The sequence below is a fragment of the Mobula birostris genome, chromosome 6 (assembly GCF_030028105.1).
Source record: "Mobula birostris isolate sMobBir1 chromosome 6, sMobBir1.hap1, whole genome shotgun sequence".
NCBI lineage: Eukaryota > Metazoa > Chordata > Chondrichthyes > Myliobatiformes > Myliobatidae > Mobula > Mobula birostris.
The window spans coordinates 92,900,093-92,922,065 of record NC_092375.1 but is presented as its reverse complement, the minus strand read 5'-3'; the positions used below and the strand labels follow the sequence as shown (position 1 = coordinate 92,922,065).

The 21,973-nt window shown below is 41.2% G+C and overlaps 1 protein-coding gene across 1 annotated transcript in view; it reads right to left on the bottom strand.

Annotated features, from left to right (window-relative positions):
• Positions 1 to 15,155, bottom strand: part of gdf3 (growth differentiation factor 3) — a 36,892-nt gene extending 21,737 nt beyond the window's left edge. Inside the window, exons 1-2 of the mRNA XM_072259723.1 lie at positions 14,936 to 15,155; positions 14,533 to 14,557 (exon numbers count right to left, since the gene is read on the bottom strand). Of these exons, the coding sequence (XP_072115824.1) occupies positions 14,533 to 14,557; positions 14,936 to 15,155 (245 nt within the window). The remainder of the gene's footprint in view (positions 1 to 14,532; positions 14,558 to 14,935) is intronic.
• Positions 15,156 to 21,973: the final 6,818 nt, after the last annotated feature.

Here is a 21,973-nt window from a genome sequence, read left to right as displayed (position 1 = left end):
GACTGAGGTCCTTTAACATCTGCCGGACGATGCTGAGGATGTTCTACGAGTCTGTGGTGGCCAGTGCTATCATGTTTGCTGTTGTGTGCTGGGGCAGCAGGCTGAGGGTAGCAGACACCAACAGAATCAACAAACTCATTCATAAGGCCAGTGATGTTGTGGGGATGGAACTGGACTCTCTGACGGTGGTGTCTGAAAAGAGGATGCTGTCCAAGTTGCATGCCATCTTGGTCAATGTCTCCCATCCACTACATAATGTACTGGTTGGGCACAGGAGTACATTCAGCCAGAGACTCATTCCACCAAGATGCAACACAGAGCGTCATAGGGAGTCATTCCTGCCTGTGGCCATCAAACTTTACAACTCCTCTCTTGGAGGGTCAGACACCCTGAGCCAATAGGCTGGTCCTGGACTTATTTCCTGGCATAATTTACATATTACTATTTAACTATTTATGGTTTTATTACTATTTAATTATTTATGGTGCAACTGTAACGAAAACCAATTTCCCCCAGGATCAATAAAGTATGACTACGACTATGACTATTACAAGGCCGTATGCCTAGGAAACGCGGTAGAGGAAGGTAAAGAAGAAAATAAATGGACACTGTGAAAGAACTAACAGATCTAAATGTGCGAGATATCATTGACGCTGCAAGGGATCGTTCGATGTGGAGAGCCATGATCGCCCAAGCGTGTGACGCGCAAGGCACATGAAGAAGACGACCATCAGGTAGGAGGTACAGAAGCCTGAAGGCACACTCAGCGATTCAGGAACAGCTTCTTCCCCTCTGCCATCCGATTCCTAAATGGACATTGAACCTGTGAACACTACCTCACTTTTTTAATATATATTATTTGTTTTTTGCACAATTTTTAATCTATTCAATATATGTATACTGTAATTGATTTACTTGATTATTATTTTTTTCTCTGCTGGATTATGTATTGCATTGAACTGCAGCTGCTAAGTTAACAAATTTCACGACACATGCCAATGATAACAAACCTGATTCTCATTCTGATTCTGAACATTGCGCATCATGCCAAATCAAAATTCCAATTTATTAAAAATTTAAAACCAAAATTATGAGGCTGAAAAAGTATTCATCCCCTTTGTAATTACTACACTAATTTTCGTCCGGTGCAACTTGTTGATGTAGATAACTGGAGGATCACCTGTTTTCAATGGATTCATAATAATAAATGCCCTCCCTCTCTGTAAGGTCCAACAGTATGATATAATTTCAACAGACCAAACCAAAATGAAAACAAAAGAGCATTCAAAACAAGTTGGAGAAGCATACAAGACCATATCAAAGGAACTGAACATACCTCAGAACTCAGTGCAATCCATTGTGAAAAACTGAAAAAAATTGAAACCACAGTCACACAGTCTAGGTCAGGCCTCCCCCTAAACTTAGTCGCTGGAGAAGAATGGTACTTGTAACAGAGGCTACTGTGACGCCAACAGTCATGTTGAGTGAGCTGTAGAGCCATTGGCTGCAACTGGAGATGAAGTTCATGGCTCCATGATCTCAAAGGCGTTGCACAAAAAGGGTATTTATGAAAGAGTGGCAAAAAAAAATATCCTTGCCCATCAAAATTGTGTAAGCTATCGCTTAGAAGATACTGGAAGAACTTTTCAGTTTAAGAGGGCAGTGATGAAGTACAGCAACTACTTGCTGGTAGCAAACAAGATTATTGTATAAATCACACTGCCAGAGCAACCATGGAGTGGCTTCAAATGAAGAAAGTTGATGTCCGTGAGTAGCCTGGTCAGCGTCTCCGGGAAGACCTCATGACTGCTGTCCGTCGCTGCTCCCCAACTAACCTGGCACAGCTTGAGCAACTTTGCAAAGAGGAATGGGCAAATCTTGCTCCACCATGTTGTGCAAAGCCAATAGAGATTTATCCAAAAAGACTACTGACCGTAATAGCTGCAAAAGGTGGTTCAACTAAGTACTGAGCAAAAGGGGATGAATACTTTTGAACTGCTGACATTTCAGCTTTTGAATTCTTAATTTTTCATGGTTTACAATTTTCCCTGACTTTTGGGCTCTAATATGAAAAAAGGAGTGTGATTCTCAGCTAAATTGATTGAAATCCCTGCTTGTAACACTCATTTACGTGAACAAAGAGAGGGGGCTAAATATTTTTACAAGCCAATGTAAAGACTCTCCCATATGCTGATGGTCACAGTGTTGTGGTCACTACCTCTGAAATGCTTGCCCACCTAGAGATCTGTCACATGACCAGGTCCGTCACCTAGTATCTGATCCAGTATGGCTTGTCCTTTCATTGGCCTGTTCACATACTGTGTCAAGAACCCTTCCTGGACACACCTAACAAATTCCGCTCCCTCAAAACCTTTACACTAAGGACAAGTTGAAGTCACCCACGACAACATTCCTGCTAATTTTGCACCTTTCCAAAATGTGTGTTCCAATCTGCTCCTCAGTGTCTCTGTTGCCTTTGGGGTAGTCTACAGAATACTAACAATAGTGATTGTTCCCTCCCTTTGTCTGACTTTCATCTACACTGACTCAGCAGTCAATCCCTCCATGAAATCCTCCATTTCTACAGCTGTGACACTATCCCTGATTAGCAATCCACTCCTGCACTTCTTTTACCTCCCTCCCCATCCCTTCTGAGATATCTAAACACTGGAACATCAAGCAGCCAATCCAGCCCTTGCAGCAGTGAAGCCTTGGAAATGGCCATAACATCGTAATTCCATATATTGATCCATGGTCTAAGCTCATCACCCTTGTTCTTAATACTTCTTGCATTAAAGTAAACACATTTCAACTCATCCAACTGCACTTATCACCATCTATCCTTCCTCATAGTCTCTCTGCACAGTGCATTTACCTTTACACCAACTACCCCATCATCTGACCTAACATTCCCATCACCTGGTCAACTTTGCTCAAACCCTCCCCAACAGTTTTAGCAAACCTATCCACAAAGATATTGGTCCTTCTCAAGTTCAGGTGTAGAACATAGAACATAGAACATAGAATAGTACAGCACAGTACAGGCCCTTCGGCCCACAATGTTGTGCCCACCCTCAAACCCTGCCTCCCATATAAGCCCCCAACTTAAATTCTTCCATATACCTGTCTAGTAGTCTCTCAAACTTCACTACTGTATCTGCCTCCACCACTGACTCAGGCAGTGCATTCCACGCATCAACCACTCTCTGAGTAAAAAACCTTCCTCTAATATCCCCCTTGAACTTCCCACCCCTTACCTTAAAGCCATGTCCTCTTGTATTGAGCAGTGGTGCCCTGGGGAAGAGGTGCTGGCTATCCACTCTATCTATTCCTCTTATATCATATCTCCTCTCATCCTCCTTCTCTCCAAAGAGTAAAGCCCTAGCTCCCTTAATCTCTGATCATAATGCATACTCTCTAAACCAGGCAGCATCCTGGTAAATCTCCTCTGTACCCTTTCCAATGCTTCCACATTCTTCCTATAGTGAGGCGACCAGATCTGGACACAGTACTCCAAGTGTGGCCTAACCAGAGTTTTACAGAGCTGCATCATTACATCGCAACTTTTAAACTCTATCCCTCGACTTATGAAAGCTAACACCCCATAAGCTTTCTTAACTACCCTATCCACCTGTGAGGCAACTTTCAGGGATCTGTGGACATGTACTCCCAGATCCCTCTGCTCCTCCACACTACCAAGTATCCTGCCATTTACTTTGTACTCTGCCTTGGAGTTTGTCCTTCCAAAGTGTACCACCTCACACTTCTCCTGGTTGAACTCCATCTGCCACTTCTCAGCCCACTTCTGCATCCTATCAATGTCTCTCTGCAATCTTTGACAATCCTCTACACTATCTACACCACCACCAACCTTTGTGTCGTCTGCAAACTTGCCAACCCACCCTTCTACCCCAACTCTTCAGAATCTTACACATCTTAAATCAAATCTTCCTCACATTCAACCCACCCTGATTTGATTTAAGATGTGTAAGATTCTGAAGAGTTGACGAGGTGGGCATGGAGTGGACTTTTCCCACTTGTGGGAGAATTTAGACTAGGAATTGATGTTTAAAGTATGATATTGCAGATGACTGCATGATTAAAGAGTTGGTACAGGGGACAAAGTTTCAGATATCAGACAAAGAAAATTATTCTTAAACTTATTTCCTTAAATAAAATGACAAATACTGTACACTTATTGCAGATGCAGTTTTGTTGAAAACTTAATCGAGGCACAATCTACCTAATTTTGTTTGCAATTCTTCTAGCAATAGTTGCTAGTTTTCTTAATTACTCTCTGTACCTGCACAACAACCTTTTGTGAACCATGCTCTAAGGCACCCAGCCCCTTGGCTCTCAGAGTTCTGCAATCTCTCAAACAATACAATGGGCAATTTCACACTTTAGTTTACTTCACCAAACCTTTAACCCCAAACCAATTTACATCCCTTTGTAGCCTATTCATTCACAATTTATTTTTGGCTATCTTTGTGATTTGTAAATTTAAGCACATGAAACAATTCACTTACAACATCTTGCCAACCATTTCCCAGAAACCAATCTTCTACCCATGCAATGTGTTAACTCTTATGCTGAGCTTTTATTTTGCTCAATATCTTTGAGGCAACACATTATCATGAGTACATCTACTGGTTCCTCTTTATCCATAGCACATGAATATGAATGTATTTCTTCCAACTCCTTGATTATATTCCCTTGCAACACAATTTTATCACTTATGAAATTAATGAATCTAGCAATTGTACCTTGGCCCGAAACATCAATTGTACTTTTTTCCATAGATGCTGCCTGGCCTGCTGAGCTCCTTCAGCATTTTGTGAATCATAAGACCATATGACATAAGAGCAGAATTAGGCCATTTGGCCCATTGAGTCTGCTCTGCCATTTCATCATGGCTGATCCATTTTCCCTCTCAGCGCAATGTCATGCCTTCTCCCTATATCCCTACATGGCCTGACCAATCAACAGTCTATCAACCTCTGCTATAGATATATGAAGAGACTTGGCCTCCGCAGCTGCCTGTGGCAATAAATTCCACAATTCACCAGTCTCTGGCTAAAGAAATTCCTCCTCAGCTCTGTTCTAAAAGCTTGCCCCTCTTTTCTGAGGCTGTATTCTCTGGTCTTAGACTCTCTCAATGTAGGAAATATCCATTCAATATCCACTCTTTTAAGGGCTTCCACTATTTGATAGGTTTCAATGCTGTCACCCCTCATTCGTCTGAATTCCAGTGAATACAGGCCCAGAAATGTCTGAAGACTGGGCTTTATCCACCCCTTTGGTCTCCTCTTTCAAGATTTCTGGATGCTGTTTAAAACAGAAGGGAATCATTATCAGTTCTAGAGTAGAGGAGACGTTCTTGTTAAAATAATTATTGAATTGAGCATTCATTTAGAGTCCATAGTTAACAACCCAATGTCACAGCAGACCAACATTCATATCTAGCCTCAGAATTTGCAAACTGATTAAAAGGAAATTGCAGTAAGTGGATGTGCTGTAAAACAGTTGTAAAGTGTGAATGAGAAACACGATGGTAGCAGTCCACAGATTGCCAAGGGCCCACAAAGGCACAGCTAACATAGCCAGGTTCAATCCTGATCCCACGTGTGTCTGTCCGCAGTCTGTATGTTCTCTTATCACCATGTAGGTTTCCTGTTTCCTCCAACAACCCAAACGTATGTGAGTTGGCAAGTTAATTAGTTGTAAATTATCATTTGGGTGTTGATGAGTGGTAGTGTTAGGGCTGGGGGAGGGAGGAGAGAAGAGTTGAAGAGAGAATTTAAGGGAATGTGGAAGAATAAGATGATTACATTTGGATGAGTGTGAAAAAAGGGTGTTTGATAGTCTCTGGAGAATCAGTGAGTCAAAGGGCCCATTTCCTTGCTGAATCATTTTATAAATGTAGTCACAATTTATTCACAACAACAAGATACATTATAACTTTGGCCTTTTTCAATGTCAATGTTTTCAGGTTGAGTATTATCGTGAAGAGCCAAAGCCCATTACATCAGTGTGTTGGGCAAAATAATACCAAGTCCAAAGTAAGTCTGGCAGCAAGTCTTACTCTCCATTTTCTGTAAAACTCAGAGTGAACATTAGGTAAAGCAATGAACATTTTATGGTAACCAGTTTATAAACTGAAAATGTTACCATTGTTTAGGGCCAACAAGGACAAACACGATTTTAGGGATAGCTCCCTGAATTATTTGTTATTTAAGGCTGTACAGACACAAGAAATTAGAAAGCTGAAACTTCATTTACAGGAACAATACAGAATTCAGGATTATTGTTTGAAATGCATTCAGAAGCAAGCAGACAGTAGCTGGCATGTTAATGCAAAGTCAAAAACACTAAAATTTATTATCAACTAATTTGATTTTTGATGGAGTTAGGAGGATAAAGAAAACCTGACTTTAGATTAGCTTTATTTTATTTAGAGATACAGCACAGTAACTGGTCCATTCGTTACACTACTGTGCTGCCTAGTTATTTACAACTGTGAATTATAGCACTGAAAAAGTGTTCAGATATGCTAAGTTTATTTTACATTTACCAAGGCGACGTGCAGACTTGGGTTCCTGGCAGTACAGCCCTCACTAGGTCAAAGTAGTAATCGTAATTTAGTGCAGAAAATTCTGCTGTGTACCTAGAATTTACATTCCTGACTCAGAACTCTTTCCACAAAATCCTCCAAGCTTTACACTCCAGCACTAAACAGAACAAATTTAATTTCATAATCAAGATCAAATGACTGCTCAAGGGAAAAATAGTGAATTTTAGCATGAGCAACTACCTGTACAATTAGATCAATAAGGTTACTGTAACTACTGAAAGGACAAAAAATAAAATATTCATAACAGGTGGATCAGCGAAATCATGAGATGCGGCTTTTGACAGTACCACACAAACCTGCAACATTTACCACTGAGGACAAGGGCAGCAGAAGCATGGGAACACCACTAACTGTAGGTTCTCTAAGCTACTTACCATTTTAATTTTTTTAACACTTTAACTGCATTCCTTCATAGCTGCTGGGTCCAAATCCTGGAACTCTTTACCCAGCATTATTGTAGATGTACCTTTCCCAGAAAGAGCACAATAGTTCAAGCAGGTGGCATCTCATTGTCATCTTCTCAAATGCAATTAGAAATGGAGAATAAACATTGAACACATCTTGAAAAACAAATAACTTTGCATGCTCTCTGGAAGCGATATCACCTTTCAACTGAAAATGACAAAGTAGACAAAAACAAGCAGGCAGAACTAGCATACGGAGCCTACCACAAAAGCAAATCAGCAGAAACTAATGTCATTGAGCAATATTCTGAGCAACATGCTTCCTTTGAAGCAGAATTCTGTTCTTAATGGACAGAATAGTTATCAGAATGTCACATCTAGCTACCAGGTGACTTAGTTTGCTAAATTTTACACTTGTGTCTTCCTTACCTCATTTGTAGACAGAGTAATTGCCATATTTAGGCAAAATGCCATTACCGTCGTTTATGCAACCAGCAGGGTGGTACAAGGAGAACTAGATGGACCTTGGTCTTTCCTCATCTAGTAATTCCTATGCACCATCCTCATGGGCATAGTCTTCCGTCAAAAAGTGTGGATAACATATAGCAGCCTTTAAACAAATGAATTCTGTCATCTACCATGGAGTTACCAATGGTTTCCCAAACTGCATCTCTCTATAGTACGGGTTCTCAACTTGGGGTCCACAGATCCTTCGGTTAATGGTAGGGATCCATGGCAGGAAATGTTTGAGAACCCTTGCTCTGTAGCCTTCATTTGTACACTTGCATGACCTGTAGAATTGTTGTTATTTTCAATTAACTACATAGAGCTCTCAGACATTACAAATATCATTAACAGTTATCTGGATTTTGAAACATTCACAACTCAAAGCTGGATGCAATTAATAGCTTTAAGGATTAAAATAAGGTTTAGCAGAACACAGAAGTCATTTTGCCTTAAGCTGAGATGGCATGTATAAAAGCCAATGTTTTGAAAAAGGTCATTAATAATTACAAAGATTCAAAATTCATTTATTACCAAAGTACACATCTCTGAAATTCTTCTCCAAGTAGCCACAAAACCAAGAAAGGAAAGAATGACAGCCCCCTCCCCTGCACACACAAAAATGGGAAAGATAGGGCAAAAAGCAAAAGACATTAAAAAACTATAAGACTGAATAAAAGCCCATAACCCAAGTCCATATACAAACCTGGGTAACATTCTCTAGGCACAACTGCAGGCCTTCCCTTTCCAGCAGCAAGCAACCTCCCTTCCCCCAGCGATCAAACAGCGGTCTCTCCACTCTGGTAGCAGAGCGATCAAATGGCAGTCTCCCCTCTCCAGCAGCAGAGCGATGCCACAGCAATAAAAAGGCAGGCAGCAGATGGTCACCTTCCACGGTTGCCCTGTTTCAACCTCCCTCATCACTTTATTCGGTGAACAATAGAAGATTTAATCAGCAAAATGGAGTCGAACATCCGCTTGTGCCTCATCCCACAGCGTTCTCACACGTTGCTTCTGCATCAGAGACTGCAGAGTGCTGAAACACCCAAACAATCTCCAAAATGCAAACCACAGTCTCCAACAGTTCTAAAATCACATCCAAGATGAAAAACAAACATAATAGACATAAAAGAAGTGTAATATATGGTTTCATGATCCATTCAGAAAATGTTGACCATAGGAGCATTGTACGCAGACACCACCTTGACTGGAAGTCAAAGACGTTTTAGTTTTTCTCCTTCCCTACAAAACACAATGTACATCACACAAGCATTGGCATGTGTAATGGTTGGGCCCACGTTGTAGGCTTTGCTTTCTAGCCTTATCTCAAAGGTGAAAGAATAGCTTTAGAAGAGTACAGCACTGTACCAGCCCTTCAGCCCATGATTTGTGTCAATCTTTTCAACCCACTGCAAGATCAATCTAATGCTTCCCTCCTGCATAGCGTTCCATTTTTCTTTCATCCATATGCCTATCTAAGAGTCTCCTTAATGCACAGTGCTTATAGAAAGTATTCACGCCTGCCCCCACAAAGTTTTCATGTTTTATTGTTTTGCAACATTGAATCACTGTGGATTTAATTTGGCTTTTTTGACACTGATCAACAGAAAAAAAATTGTGTCAAAGTGAAAACAGATCTCTACAAGGTGATCTAAAATAATTATAAATGTAAAACACAAAATAATTGATTGCACAAGTATTCACCCCCCCCCACACACCAAATCATCACTGGTGCAGCCAATTGGTTTTAGAAATCACATAATTAGTTAAATGGAGATCATCTGTGTGCAGTCAAGGTGTTTTGATTGCAGTAAAAATACACCTGGATCTGGAAGATCCAACTGCTGGTGATCCTGGCAAAATAAATCATAGAGACAAAAGAACACTCCAAGCAACTCCGCAAAAAGGTTATTGAAAAGCACAATTTAGGAGATGGATACAAGAAAATTTCCAAGATACTAAATATCCCTGGAGTACAGTTAATTCAATCATCAAGAAATGGAAAGAACATGGCACAGCTGTAAATCTGCCCAGAAAGCAGGCAGTCCTCAAAATCTGAGAGGAAGAAGGTTCTATGGTCTGATGAAACCAAAATTAAGCTTTTTGGCCATCGGACTAAACATTATGTTTGGCGAACACCGTACATCATCACAAACATACCATCCCTACCATGAAGCATGGTGGTGGCTACATCATGCTGTGGGAATGCTTCACTGCATCAGGCCCTGGAAGGCCCGTGAAGGTAGAGGGTAAAATGAATGCAGCAAAATACAGAAAAATCCTGGAGGAAAACCTGATGCAGTCTGCAAGAGAACTGCGACTTGGGAGATTTGTTTTCTGGCAAGACAATGACCCCAAGCATAAAGCCAAAGCTACACAGGAATGGCTTAAAACCAACATTCATGTCCTGGAGTGACCAAGTGTCCAGACCTCAATCCAACTGAGAATTTGTGGTTTGACTTGAAAAGGACTGTTCACTCACAATCCCCTTGCAATCTGACACAGCTTGAGCAGTTTTGTAAAGAAGAATGGGGGAAAAAATTGCAGTGTCCAAATGGGCAAAGCTGATACAGACCTATCCACACAGTCTGAAGGCTGTAATGGCTGCCAAAGGTGCAACTACTAAATACTGACAAAGGGAGTGAATACTTATGCAATCAATCATTTTGCATTTTATATTTGTGATTAATTTAGATCAATTTGTAGAGACGGTTTTCACTTTCACATCAAAGTGTATTTTTCTGTTGATCAATGTCAAAAAAGCCAATTTAAATCCACTGTGATTCAATGTTGTAAAACAATAAAACACGAAAACTTCCAATGGGGGTGAATACCTTTTAGAGGCACTGTATCTGCCTCTACCACCACCCCTAGCTGCGTATTCCACACTCTCACCATTCTGTGTAAAACAGCTACTTCTGACAACCCGCCAATACTTTCTTCCAATCATCTTAAAATTATGCTCTCTCGTATTAGCCATTTCCACCCTGGGATAAAGGTGCTGGTTGTCCACTCTCTCAATGCCTCTTATCATCTTACACACTTCTATCATATAACTTCTCATCTTCCTCCACTCCAAAGAGAAAAGCCCCAGCTCGTTCAACCTCTCAAATTCTTGCCAATTTATTCCTGCGCTATTTTCATCAGGTAACTGTGTGATTAAAAAGAGTATGGACAAAAGAGAACAGATTTTTTGGTTGTTTGTATATCCTTTTCAGACATTTTCTCTCCTTTCCTTATTTCACAAGGAATAGTTCATACACTAGTTTGAGCAGGGATAAAGACTCTGTTCAATGTAATTTAGTGATATCAGGTCTTCATAACAGACTGCAAATTGAACAGAATGCTCACTTTACCTAGTGCCAGTTGCATTTTTAAAATCAGTTCCAAAGTAAATGGAAATTGCTTCAAAATGCAAAGATGTTCAGGTACACTGAAGGATAGAGAAAAATAAAACTACAAAATACATACTTAAAGAAAAGCACAACATTTGCAGTTCTTGGAACTATCCCTCCGCAGTTTATTCCCAGTTAACGTGCTGGACTAAGATCTGTCCAGTCACTCATTTATAACGTCCTTTCTCTCAGCCATTACTAATGCACAGAAACAAATTAGCTCCCTTGCTGTGTAGCTCTAGCATTACAAAGTTATAGGATGGATTTCTTTGTTAAAAGCAAGCTTGCTTTTAAGGAGCACGCTGGCGTAGCAGTTAGCACGACACTATTATAGCTCGGGGTGTTCCAGGGTTCAATTCTGGTACCATTCTGTAAGTTGTCTCTATACCTATACATTGCTCCCTGTGGAATGCATAGGTTGCTCCAGTTTCCTCCTACAGTCCAAAGATGTACTGGGTAGGTAAACTGGTTATCATAAATTGTCCTATAATTAGGTTAGGGTTAACCGGGGTTGTAGGTTTGCTGGGGTGGTGTGGACCAATGGGCCAGAAGGGCCAACTCTGCACTGTATCACTAAATACATTAAAATAAAAACATAACATTCCAATACAGCCAAAGATAAAAAGGTAGCTTCAATGACAAAAAGAGAAACATGAGTATAAACACTAGTAACACACACTAAGTTCTGGAGGAACTTCAGCGCTGGCAACATCTATGGAGAGGAATAAACATTCAACATTTTAGGCCAAGAAGTTACATTAGGACTGGAAAGGAAGGGGGAAGAAACCAGAAAAAGTGCCTTGGTGAGCACGTGGTCGAAGAGTCAGGGTGCAGCAGAGATCAGAGAGGGAGCAGTAAGAGGGCCTCACTGAACTCCTGAAGAAAAGACTTTACAGGAAAAAAATGCAGTGGATTCAGGTTAATGGGGAGACATTGGGACCAGTACATTTTGGCCCAGTTAAGCAGCTGCCCCAATTAGCTGAAGTTTCATGGAAATAGTTAAAAAGGTGTTTAAAAAAAAAAGACAAATTGAGTAACAAATTATGTACTTAAATGAAATACAGAATTAGAACAGTACCAACGCTACTGCAGTACTGTAAGACTGTGCATTCATTCCGAATACTTATTGACAAGAGGAATTCATCAGCATCACGTTCTTTTGACTGTAAATGGACAAAATCAGACTGTAAATGGACAAAATCAATGAAGACACCTAGTGTAGATAATACACTGCCTCCATACAATGCTGTCAATAATTGCAACCTCCAAATCTTCACTTTTATTGTAACATTCAAGATGAATGTTGATACATTCAAATTCTCTGTAGTTTCTAACTTAAAGTAGTGAAATAATTTCATTTTCACTCCTGGCCATTTCTGGCAGCTCCAAGCCTGAATGCTTAAAACTGCAGTGAGCAAAATAGCTCTCAATCGTCTTACTGCTTATTTCTCACCGACTATCAGTGACAGAAATTACTGCTTTTTAAATACAAACACATGTAGCTGACACTATATAAAAACTGTTTGCTCGAAGCAGTGTTATGTCTATTGGCCACACAAGACTGACGCTAGTTAGAAAATGTTCGGCAAGTCACCTACCCAAATTAAGCAGCATAGTGTCTCAAATAAACCAAGAGAATTCCAGCTATTTTCTTGATTAGTTTTTGTTCTTTAAGAGTTGTCCAAAATAAGCAGCTGCCCTGATTAACCAGAATCCACTGTAATTATTTAAAATTAATAAAAGAAATGATTAAAGTTTCACAGATTTGCAGTTTCCTGAAAATGCAAATAATCATTCAGAATTTATTCATATTTCCATTTGCTATTAGTGAAGTATTTGATGAACTATTCAAAGAATTTTTTAAATATTATAATATAAAAGAATAATAGTTTATAATTTATTATAATACATGAGATCAACAATTCTCAATCTTTATTTTAATAAACTAAGCATTAAATACAAAAATTAAAACATTGCAATTATTCAAAATTAATTTTTAGCATTTAGTACAAATATAAATATAAACAATTGATTTTATTGGATCTAGCTATAAGGATATATTGTACGCTGCACCCATTATGAAAAAGTAAAAGACTAACCAGATAACACAACTCAATGAGAACAAAAACTGATCCCAATTCTCCGAAACTTTCCACTGCACAACCCTATCAACAATACATGTAAAAGTTTAACATTGCTGCAAAAACACATTTAAAGACCAAGTCAAATTCCCACTCTCAATCATAAATCTTTGTCTCTAGTACTTATCTTCCCATGCATAGTTTGTACAGTTCCTATTTATAGAAGCAGAATTTTAACATAATCCAATGAGAATAAACACTCAGTAGCCACTTTATCATGTACCTCCTGTACCTAATAAAGTGGCCACAGAGTGTATGCCCATGTTCTGCTGCTCTTGCCCATCCACTGTAAGGTTTGGCATGCTGTGCATTCAGAGCTGCTCTTGCACACACCACTGTTGTAATGTGTGGCTATTTGAGTTACTGTTGCCATTCTCCTTTGACCTCCCTCATTAACAGGGTTTCACCCACAGAACTACCTAACGCTCACTGGATGCTTTTTATTTTTCTCACCATTCTCTGTAAATTCTAGAGACTGTTGTGTGTGAAAGTTGCAGGAGATCAGCAGTTTCTGAGATACTCAAAATACCCTGTTTAGCAACAAAAAAAAACTACACAAAGTCACTTAGATCACATTTCTTCCCCATTCTGATATTTAGTCTGAACAAAAGCTGAACCTCTTGATTATGTCTACATGCTTTTATTCATTGAGTTGCTCCACGTGATTGGCTGATTAGATTAACAAGGTGTACAGGTGTAGCTAATCAAGTAGCCACAGAGTATGTTATTGCAGTCAACCATCAAAATGCATTTCTTTGTTCATTTAAAAAATGTACTTTTGCTTACACTATAGCCAATCAAAAAGAGAAAATCAAATCAATGAATAATGTCTGTGATTTGTTTTGTTCTGCATCGTTCTTTGCCTAGAGGAGGCAGCATTGGATCAATAACTATTGTCAATGGAACAGCAATCTACACCTGTTACTTGGGATTGAAACTAGGCATTATCAGTCATCATGCTTACACCCCACCTTTGAAAGTTATCAAATTGGTCCCATTGCAATAGGCAATACCATTTATAAATTCCATTTCTCACATTTTCAGGTAATGCGTAACATGACATCACATCATGTGACACTGTTACATGAGAAAATTAGGAATATAGTATGTTTTATGACAGTAAAATCTGATTTGTAAATAGTTGGACAAGCATTAAATTGCAGGACTGGTATATGCCATGATGATGACAGCTATGCAATCGGAAGACTTCAATTTGGCACCAAAATCTTTCCTTCACAATAAATTCTTCTCAGCTTGCTTTCAGAAACAGTCACTGGATTTGAAGTGCAGTGTTTAGTCTGAGGACAACCATATTTAACCAATAAACAAAGTCAACTGTACAGTACTTGGGGATTTATATGCTTGTATCCCTTTTCATAACAGTACTCTGATGTTACTCTTTTAAAAAAAACTAGTGAAAAGCAAATTGCTCAATTAGAAAATCCGTGGCTCACCAAACAGTTGAAGCTTGACTCAAGACTGTCACAGATTAAGGGTCACAGAAGAGCATGATGAACAGCCTCAATGGCTATTGCCCAGTTGCACTCACATCTACTGTGTTGAAGTGCTTTGAGAAGTTGGTCACGGCTAGAATTAACTTCAGCCTAAGCAAGGACCTGGACCTGCTGCAATTTGCTTATTGCCACGATAGGTGTACAGTGGATGCAATCTCACTGGCTCTCTGCTCATTCTTGGATCACCTAGACAACAGAAATACCTTATCAGTTCATTGATTACAGCTCAGTGTTTATCAGGCTGCTGTTTATTGATTACAGCTCAGAGTTCAACACCATCATCTCCACAGTACTAAGCAACAAGCTTCAAAACTTGGGGAAGTATTTCTGCAATTCCGATTACCTTGCTGGCAAATATACAGTCTCTGGTAAATAAAATTGATGATCTCAGAGCTAGGGTGCTGTATCAGAGACATTAGAACAGTGTGCATTCTCTGCTTCACAGAATCCTGGTTAACCCTTTCGTACCATTCGCAGCGATTTAGATTGATGGGTTCACTATACACCGTCAAGATAGAACTGTTGGGTCTCTCAAAAGTAGAGGTGGTGGTGTGATGCCTCATGTCAACTCCATGTGGTGACATCCCAATTTTGCTCACCAGACCCAGAATATCTCTCAATTAAGTGCCATCTATTTTACTCGTCATGGGAGATTTCAGCAATCATTTTGGTGGCAGTATACATTCCAGCTCAGGCCAATGTCTACAGGCATGATTTGAGTGATGTGATCAACATGCACAAAATAGCACACCCTGATGCCTTCACCACCATTTTGGGGGATATTAACTAGGCCAGCTTGAAAAATCACTAAACAATTATCATTAACAAACCACTTGTAGTATCAGGGGAAACATCACACTGGACCACTATTAGACTAAGATCAAAACTGCTTACACGCCCACACTTCCGGAAGTCTGATCACCTGCCTATACTTCTACTCCCTGAGTATAGGCAGAGACTGAAGACTGCAGCAACAGTTGTGAGAATTGAGAAGGTATGGCCATGGGAAGCACAAGAATGCTTACAGGACTGCTTTGAATCAGTGGACTGGACTGTATTCAGGGATTCAACACGAATTGGATGAAGTTGCCACAGTTGTTACCAACGTCATTAAAACCTGTATGTATGAGTGTGCACCTACAAAAACTTGCTGTACATTCCCACATCAAAAGCCGTGGATGAACCAAGAGGTTCATCGTCTGCTTAGATTTAAGTCTGGCAATCCAGACCTGTAGAAGAAAACCAGGTATGATTTGTAGAGGGGTAGAGGGCTATTTCAAGAGTGAAGAAACAATTCCAAGCAAGTTTGGAGGCAATGTTGGATGTACGTCAACTCTGACAGGGTCTATACAAAGCCAGTGGCTTATCAAATAGTTGAAGCTTAACTCAACACTGTCCTACACTTCCAACAAAGCGAAACCCAAAGCATGAATCACAGTGATGCTTCAATACCAGAAGAGCTCAATGCCTTTGATGCTCGCTTTGAAAGGGAGAATATAACTACAGCTGTGAAGACCCCTGCTGCACCTGGTGACCCCATGATCTCTGCCTCGGAGGCGATGCCAGGCTGTCTTTCAGGACGGTGAACCCTCATAAGGCAGCAGGCCCTGATGAAGTACCTGGTAAGGTCCTGAAAACTTGCGCCAACCAAATGGCAGGTGTATTTAAGGACACTTTCAACCTCCCATTGCTATGGTCGGAAGTTCCCACCTGCTTCAAAAGGGCAAAGATTATACCAGTGCCCAAGAAGAGTAGCGTGAGATGCCTTAATGACAATATCCAGTGGTACTCAGATCTACGGTGATGAAATACTTTAAGAGGTTGGTCATGGCCAGAATCAGTTCCTGCCTTTGGAAGGAACTGGACCCACTGCAATTTGCCTGTAGCCACAATAGATCTACAGCAGATGTAATCTCAATGGCTCTTCACACAGCCTTAGATCTTCTGGATAATACAAACACCTATGTCAGGATGCTGTTCGTTGACTACAGCTCAGTGCTTAACATCATATTCTCAGAGTCCCGATTGATAAGCTACAGAATCTGGGCCCCTGTACCTCCCTCTGCAATTAGATCCTCGACTTGCTAACCAGAAGACCACAATCTGTGTGGATTGGTATTAATAACTCCTCCTCACTGACAATCAACACTAGTGCACCTCAGGGATGTGTGCTTAGCCCACTGCTCTACTCTCTCTATACCCGTGACTGCGTGGCTTGGTATAGCTCAAATGCCATCTATAAATTTGCTGATACAACAACCATTGTTGGCAGAATCTCAGATGGAGATGAGCGGACGTACAAGAGCAGGATATACCAGCTAGTGGTGTTGCAGCAACAATCTGGCACTCAGTTTCAGTAAGACCAAAGAGCTGATTGTGGACTTCAGAAAGGGTAGGATGGGGGAACATCAACCAGTCCTCATAGGGGGATCAGAAGTGGAGAGAGTGAGCAATTTCAAATTCCTGCATGTCAAGATCTCTGAGGATCTAACTTGGTCCCAACATATTGATGCAGCTATAAAGAAGGCAAGACAACAGCTATATTTCATTAGGAGTTTGAGAAGATTTGGTTTGTCACTTTTGAGACACTTGAAAACTTCTACAGATGTACAATGGAGAGGATTCTGACAGGCTGCATCACTGTCCAGTATGGGGGGCGGGGGAGGGGAAGGAGCTACTGCACAGGATCGAAATAAGCTACAGAAAGTTGTAAAATTAGTCAGCTCCACCTTGGGTACTAGCCTCCATAGTATCCAAGACATCTTCAACGAGCAGTGTCTCAGAAAGGCAGCACCCATCATTAAGGACCCCATCACCCAGGAAATGCTCTCTTTGCATTGTTACCATCAGGGGAGAGGTACCGAAGCCTGAAGGCACACATGCAGCAATTCAGGAACAGTTTCTTCTCCTCTGCCATATGATCCCTAAATGTACATTGAACCCATGAACACTACCTCACTTCCATTATTTCTGTTTTTGTATTATTTTTAACTATTTTATACACACAAACATATATTAAAAAGTATATATAAACACACACAAATATAATAATATATATTAAATGGAGATCACCTGTGTGCTGTAAAGATGTTCCAATTGATTGTAGAAAAATACACCTGTATCTGGAAGGTCCAACTGCTGGTGAGTCAGTATCCTGACAAAATCTACACTATGAAGCCAAAAGAACACCCCAAACAATTCCGCAAAAAAGTTATTGAAAAGCACAAGTCAGGAGATGGATACAAGAAAATTTCCAAGTCACTGAATATCTCTTGGAGTAAAATCAGTCATCAAGAAATGATAAGAATATAGCACTGCCCAGAGCAGGCTCTCCTCAAAAGCTGAGTGACCATGCCAAAAGGGGGACTAGTGAGGGAGACCTATAACAACTCAGGAGGAGTTACAAGCTTCAGTGGCTGAGATGGGGGAGAGGCAAAGAGAAAACCACTGTTGAAAAAAACTTACATGAAATCTTGGCTAGAGTTTGCCAGAAGTCATGTGAGAAACTCTGAAGTCAGCTGGAAGAAGGTTCTATGGTCTGATGAAACCAAAATTAAGCTTTTTTGCCATCAGACTAAATGCTATGTTTGGCATAAGCTAAACACACGCACATTATCAAAACACACTATGGGGCTGTGGGGATGCTTCACTGCAGCAGGCCCTGGAAGGCTTGTGAAGGTAGAGGGTAAAATGAATGCAGGAAAATACAGGGAAATCCTGATGCAGTCTGCAACAGAACTGCAACTTGGGAGAAGATTTGTTTTCCGGCAAGATAATGACCTCAAACATAAAGCCAAAGCTACTCAGGAATGGCTTGAAAACAACTAAGTTCATGTCCTGGAGTGGCCAAGTCAGAGTCCAGACCTCAATCCAATTGAGAATTTGTGGCTGGACTTGATAAGGGCTGTTCACTCATGATCCCCATGCAATCTGACCAAACTTGAGCAGTTTTGTAAAGAAGAATGGGGAAAAATTAGAGTGTCCAGATGTGCAAACCTGATAAAGACCTATCCACATAGACTCAAGGCTGTAATTGCTGCCAAAGGTGCATCTACGAAATACCGACTTGAACTGGGGAGGGGGGGGGGTGAATAGTAGTGAAATCAATTATTTTGTTTTTAATAATTGTAATAACTTCAGACCAATTTGTAGAAATTTGTTTTAACTTTGACACAAAAAAGTCTTTTCTGTTGATCAATGTCAAAAAAGCCACTGTGATTAAATGTTGTAAAACAATAAAACATGGAAACTACCAAGGGGCATGAATATTTTCTATAGGCACTGTATTTCTGATGCATTTCAGATCCGCACTGACTGTGATCTCCTAGTGAGAAAGTCAAGGATTCAATTCAGATTCAAATGTATCAGTAAGACTCTAAACAACAGGAATTCTGCAGATGCTGGAAATTCAAGCAACACACATCAAGGTTGCTGGTGAACGCAGCAGGCCAGGCAGCATCTGTAGGAAGAGGTGCAGTCCACGTTTCAGGCCGAGACCCTTCGTCAGGACTAACTGAAGGAAGAGTGAGTAAGACTGTAGTTAGTTTACTTGTTTATTTTTCTTTCTATATTATCATGAATTGCATTGTACTGCTGCTGCTAAGTTAACAAATTTCAGGACATCTGCTAGTGATATTAAACCTGATTCTGAATTGAATCCTTGACTTCCTCAACAGGAGATCACAGTCCGTGTGGATCAGAAATAACATCTGCTCCTCGCTGAGGATCACCACTGGTACACCTCAAGAATGAGTGCTTAGCCCTCTGCTCTACTCTCTATATGCCCATGACTGTGTGGCTCAAAATCCATCTATAAATTTTCTGATAACAGAACTCTTCTTGGCAGAATTTTAGATGGTAACAAGGAGTATATTTGGTGTGTGTGGCCCTACGTTGGTCGAGGTCGACGATGGATGTTTTGTCTTAGCTACGCTGTTGGAGCAGTGCCTTATGTGGCTGACGAGACCAACGTGAGAGCAGCAGTCTCTGCTGCAAAGGTCGCATCTATAAGTGGAGGTGCAGTGTTCTTTTCTACGGACCCATTTGTCTTCTGTCACTTTCAGGAATTTTTCTTCACCTGACTTAATGTGTTTTTTCAGAGTGCTTCTCCACCTGGTGTGGTCGGCTGCAAGTTCCTACTGGGACTCAACGTTGATGTCCATCGCTTGAAGACATCCTCGTACCGCAGCTGCGGGCAGTCAGCAGTTCTCTTACCTGAAGCCAACTCACCGTACAGAATGTTCTGTATGCGGCAGACATGGCCCAGCCAGCACAGTCTATGCTGCCTGAGCAGGGTGTACACACTTGGGAGGCTTGCATGAGAAAGAATCTCAGCATTGGGTACTCTCTCTCTAGGCAATGCCCAAGGTGCAACAAAGGCACCTTAAATGGAAGGTGTTGAGCCTTTTCTCCTGCTTAACATATGGTATGTTGTCCAGGTCTCACTGCTGTACAGCAGAGTGCTGGTGACAAAAATGTTGTACATCGCCATCTTTGTTTGGACTGAGAGCTTGGAGCTCTCCCAGACTCGTGTGGTGAGGAAGGTAAGAGTTGTTACAGCACTTGTTGATTTCTGCATCCAAGGACAGGTTGTCACTGATGATGGTCCCTAGGTCAACTGATGTGAATTGATGAACAACATCCAGTTTGTAGTTATCAATGGTAATGACTGGTGGTGCCTCCACATCCTGTCCCAATATGTGCGTCTTTTTTAGGCTGATAGACAGACGCAATTCCTTGCAGGCTGGGAATAGTGACCCATCAAGCTCTGGAGGTGCTGCGCAGTGTGGGTTGTCACTTCTATTTTGTAGAGGGTAATGAACTTGGCATCCCTCATATTCTGTACTACAGTTCCTTCCTACCAGCACACTTAGAGGACTTCATGCAGAGGGTGCAGTAGGGTAGACCTACAGTGCTTGATCAGGTCCGGGGGAATCCCAGTGCCAAATGCATGCTTCAGGTGAAGAGCAAAGAAGTTCTGGAAGAGTGTTGAGGCGAAAACACAGCTGGTGCCTTTTCTGAGGCCAAACTGCCGATGGCCTTGCTGAGCACCTCCAGGGTCAGCTGTGCATCCAGTTGTTCCATTGTCAGCAGGCACTCAATGGCATCCAGGGCTGAGGTAGTAAAGGTCAGGGTAATGTTCTATCCATCTCCCCATCTGTTTGCCCTCGTCTGTAATTACTTCCCTATTGATGGATTTGAGGGGACCCTTGGTCTCGGGGGTGGGGTGGGGAGAAACCTTTCTTGATGCCATCATATATATTCCTGATATTGCCCTGCAGTGCTATGGATGTCTTCACTGAGCTGAATCTGGTACTTGTTAGCTAAGTGCCCAGCAGTCTGCTGAACTTTATTTCTAGCAGCCCTGAGGATCTGTAAGTTCCTCTCAGATGGAGAATGTTTATACTCAATTAGGGCAGCGCATTTGGCTTCAATGCCTATTAAATACTCCCAATGACAATATTGACAATCAAGTCCAGCTGCTGGCTATCATGTCTGGTTTAGTTACAAAGGCCACAGAACCATTTCTACTGACAGAAGGGGAAAATGCAAGTTACTGATGCCTTAAAACCAATCACTTCGGGCAAATGGGGTAATCAGCTGTGGTTGGCAGCTCATCTAGGAGAAGGAAAACTTTGATCTCAAACTTCCACTGGCTTGCAACTAACCCCACTCATGGGAAGGTTTCAGGAGTAAACCCCAAGAAAAGATCTGGAGCTGGAATCCCTAAGACAGTCCTAAGTTGAGTTCAACACTGTCTGGCAACTCCTGGAATGCCACTGGTGCCAAACTTTATCGGTCTCTGTCATTCCTCTGGATTTGTCAGCTGCGTGGAGAAAGGGAATCGGCTGCATGGACAACAGCTTGCTCTGCATATCACAATGTATTGACTTCACTGTGCAGCCTCAACACTATTCAGGAGATAACACTCCTGCTTCTCCTCATGGCATTAACACAACACAGGAAGCAGAAGCCACTATGCTCGACTGACATAGAGCACGGCACCAGGGGTTGTGTCTGACGGTGGGAGGGATTCTTGGATCTCACTGGACAGCTCCTGCCTGCCTTAAGCTGGGTTGCCCCCTGTCTAAAAGGTACTGTCCCACCATGGTCTGTTTTTCTCACTGGGTGCATGGAGATTAGATATTAAGCAAACTGTAGACTGAAAACACTGCACCAGACAAGACAACACAACGAAAGAGACCAGCTCTAAAACTGGGACGCTGGAATGTTTGAACAATGATGACTGGCCTCTCTGACAACTTTCAAAACATCAGTGATGTCAGAAAGACAACTGTAATAAACGAGGAGATCAACGAGGACATAAGACACCCTTCAGGAGATGCATCTGGCTTACTTGGGCACACCAAAGACTAAACCT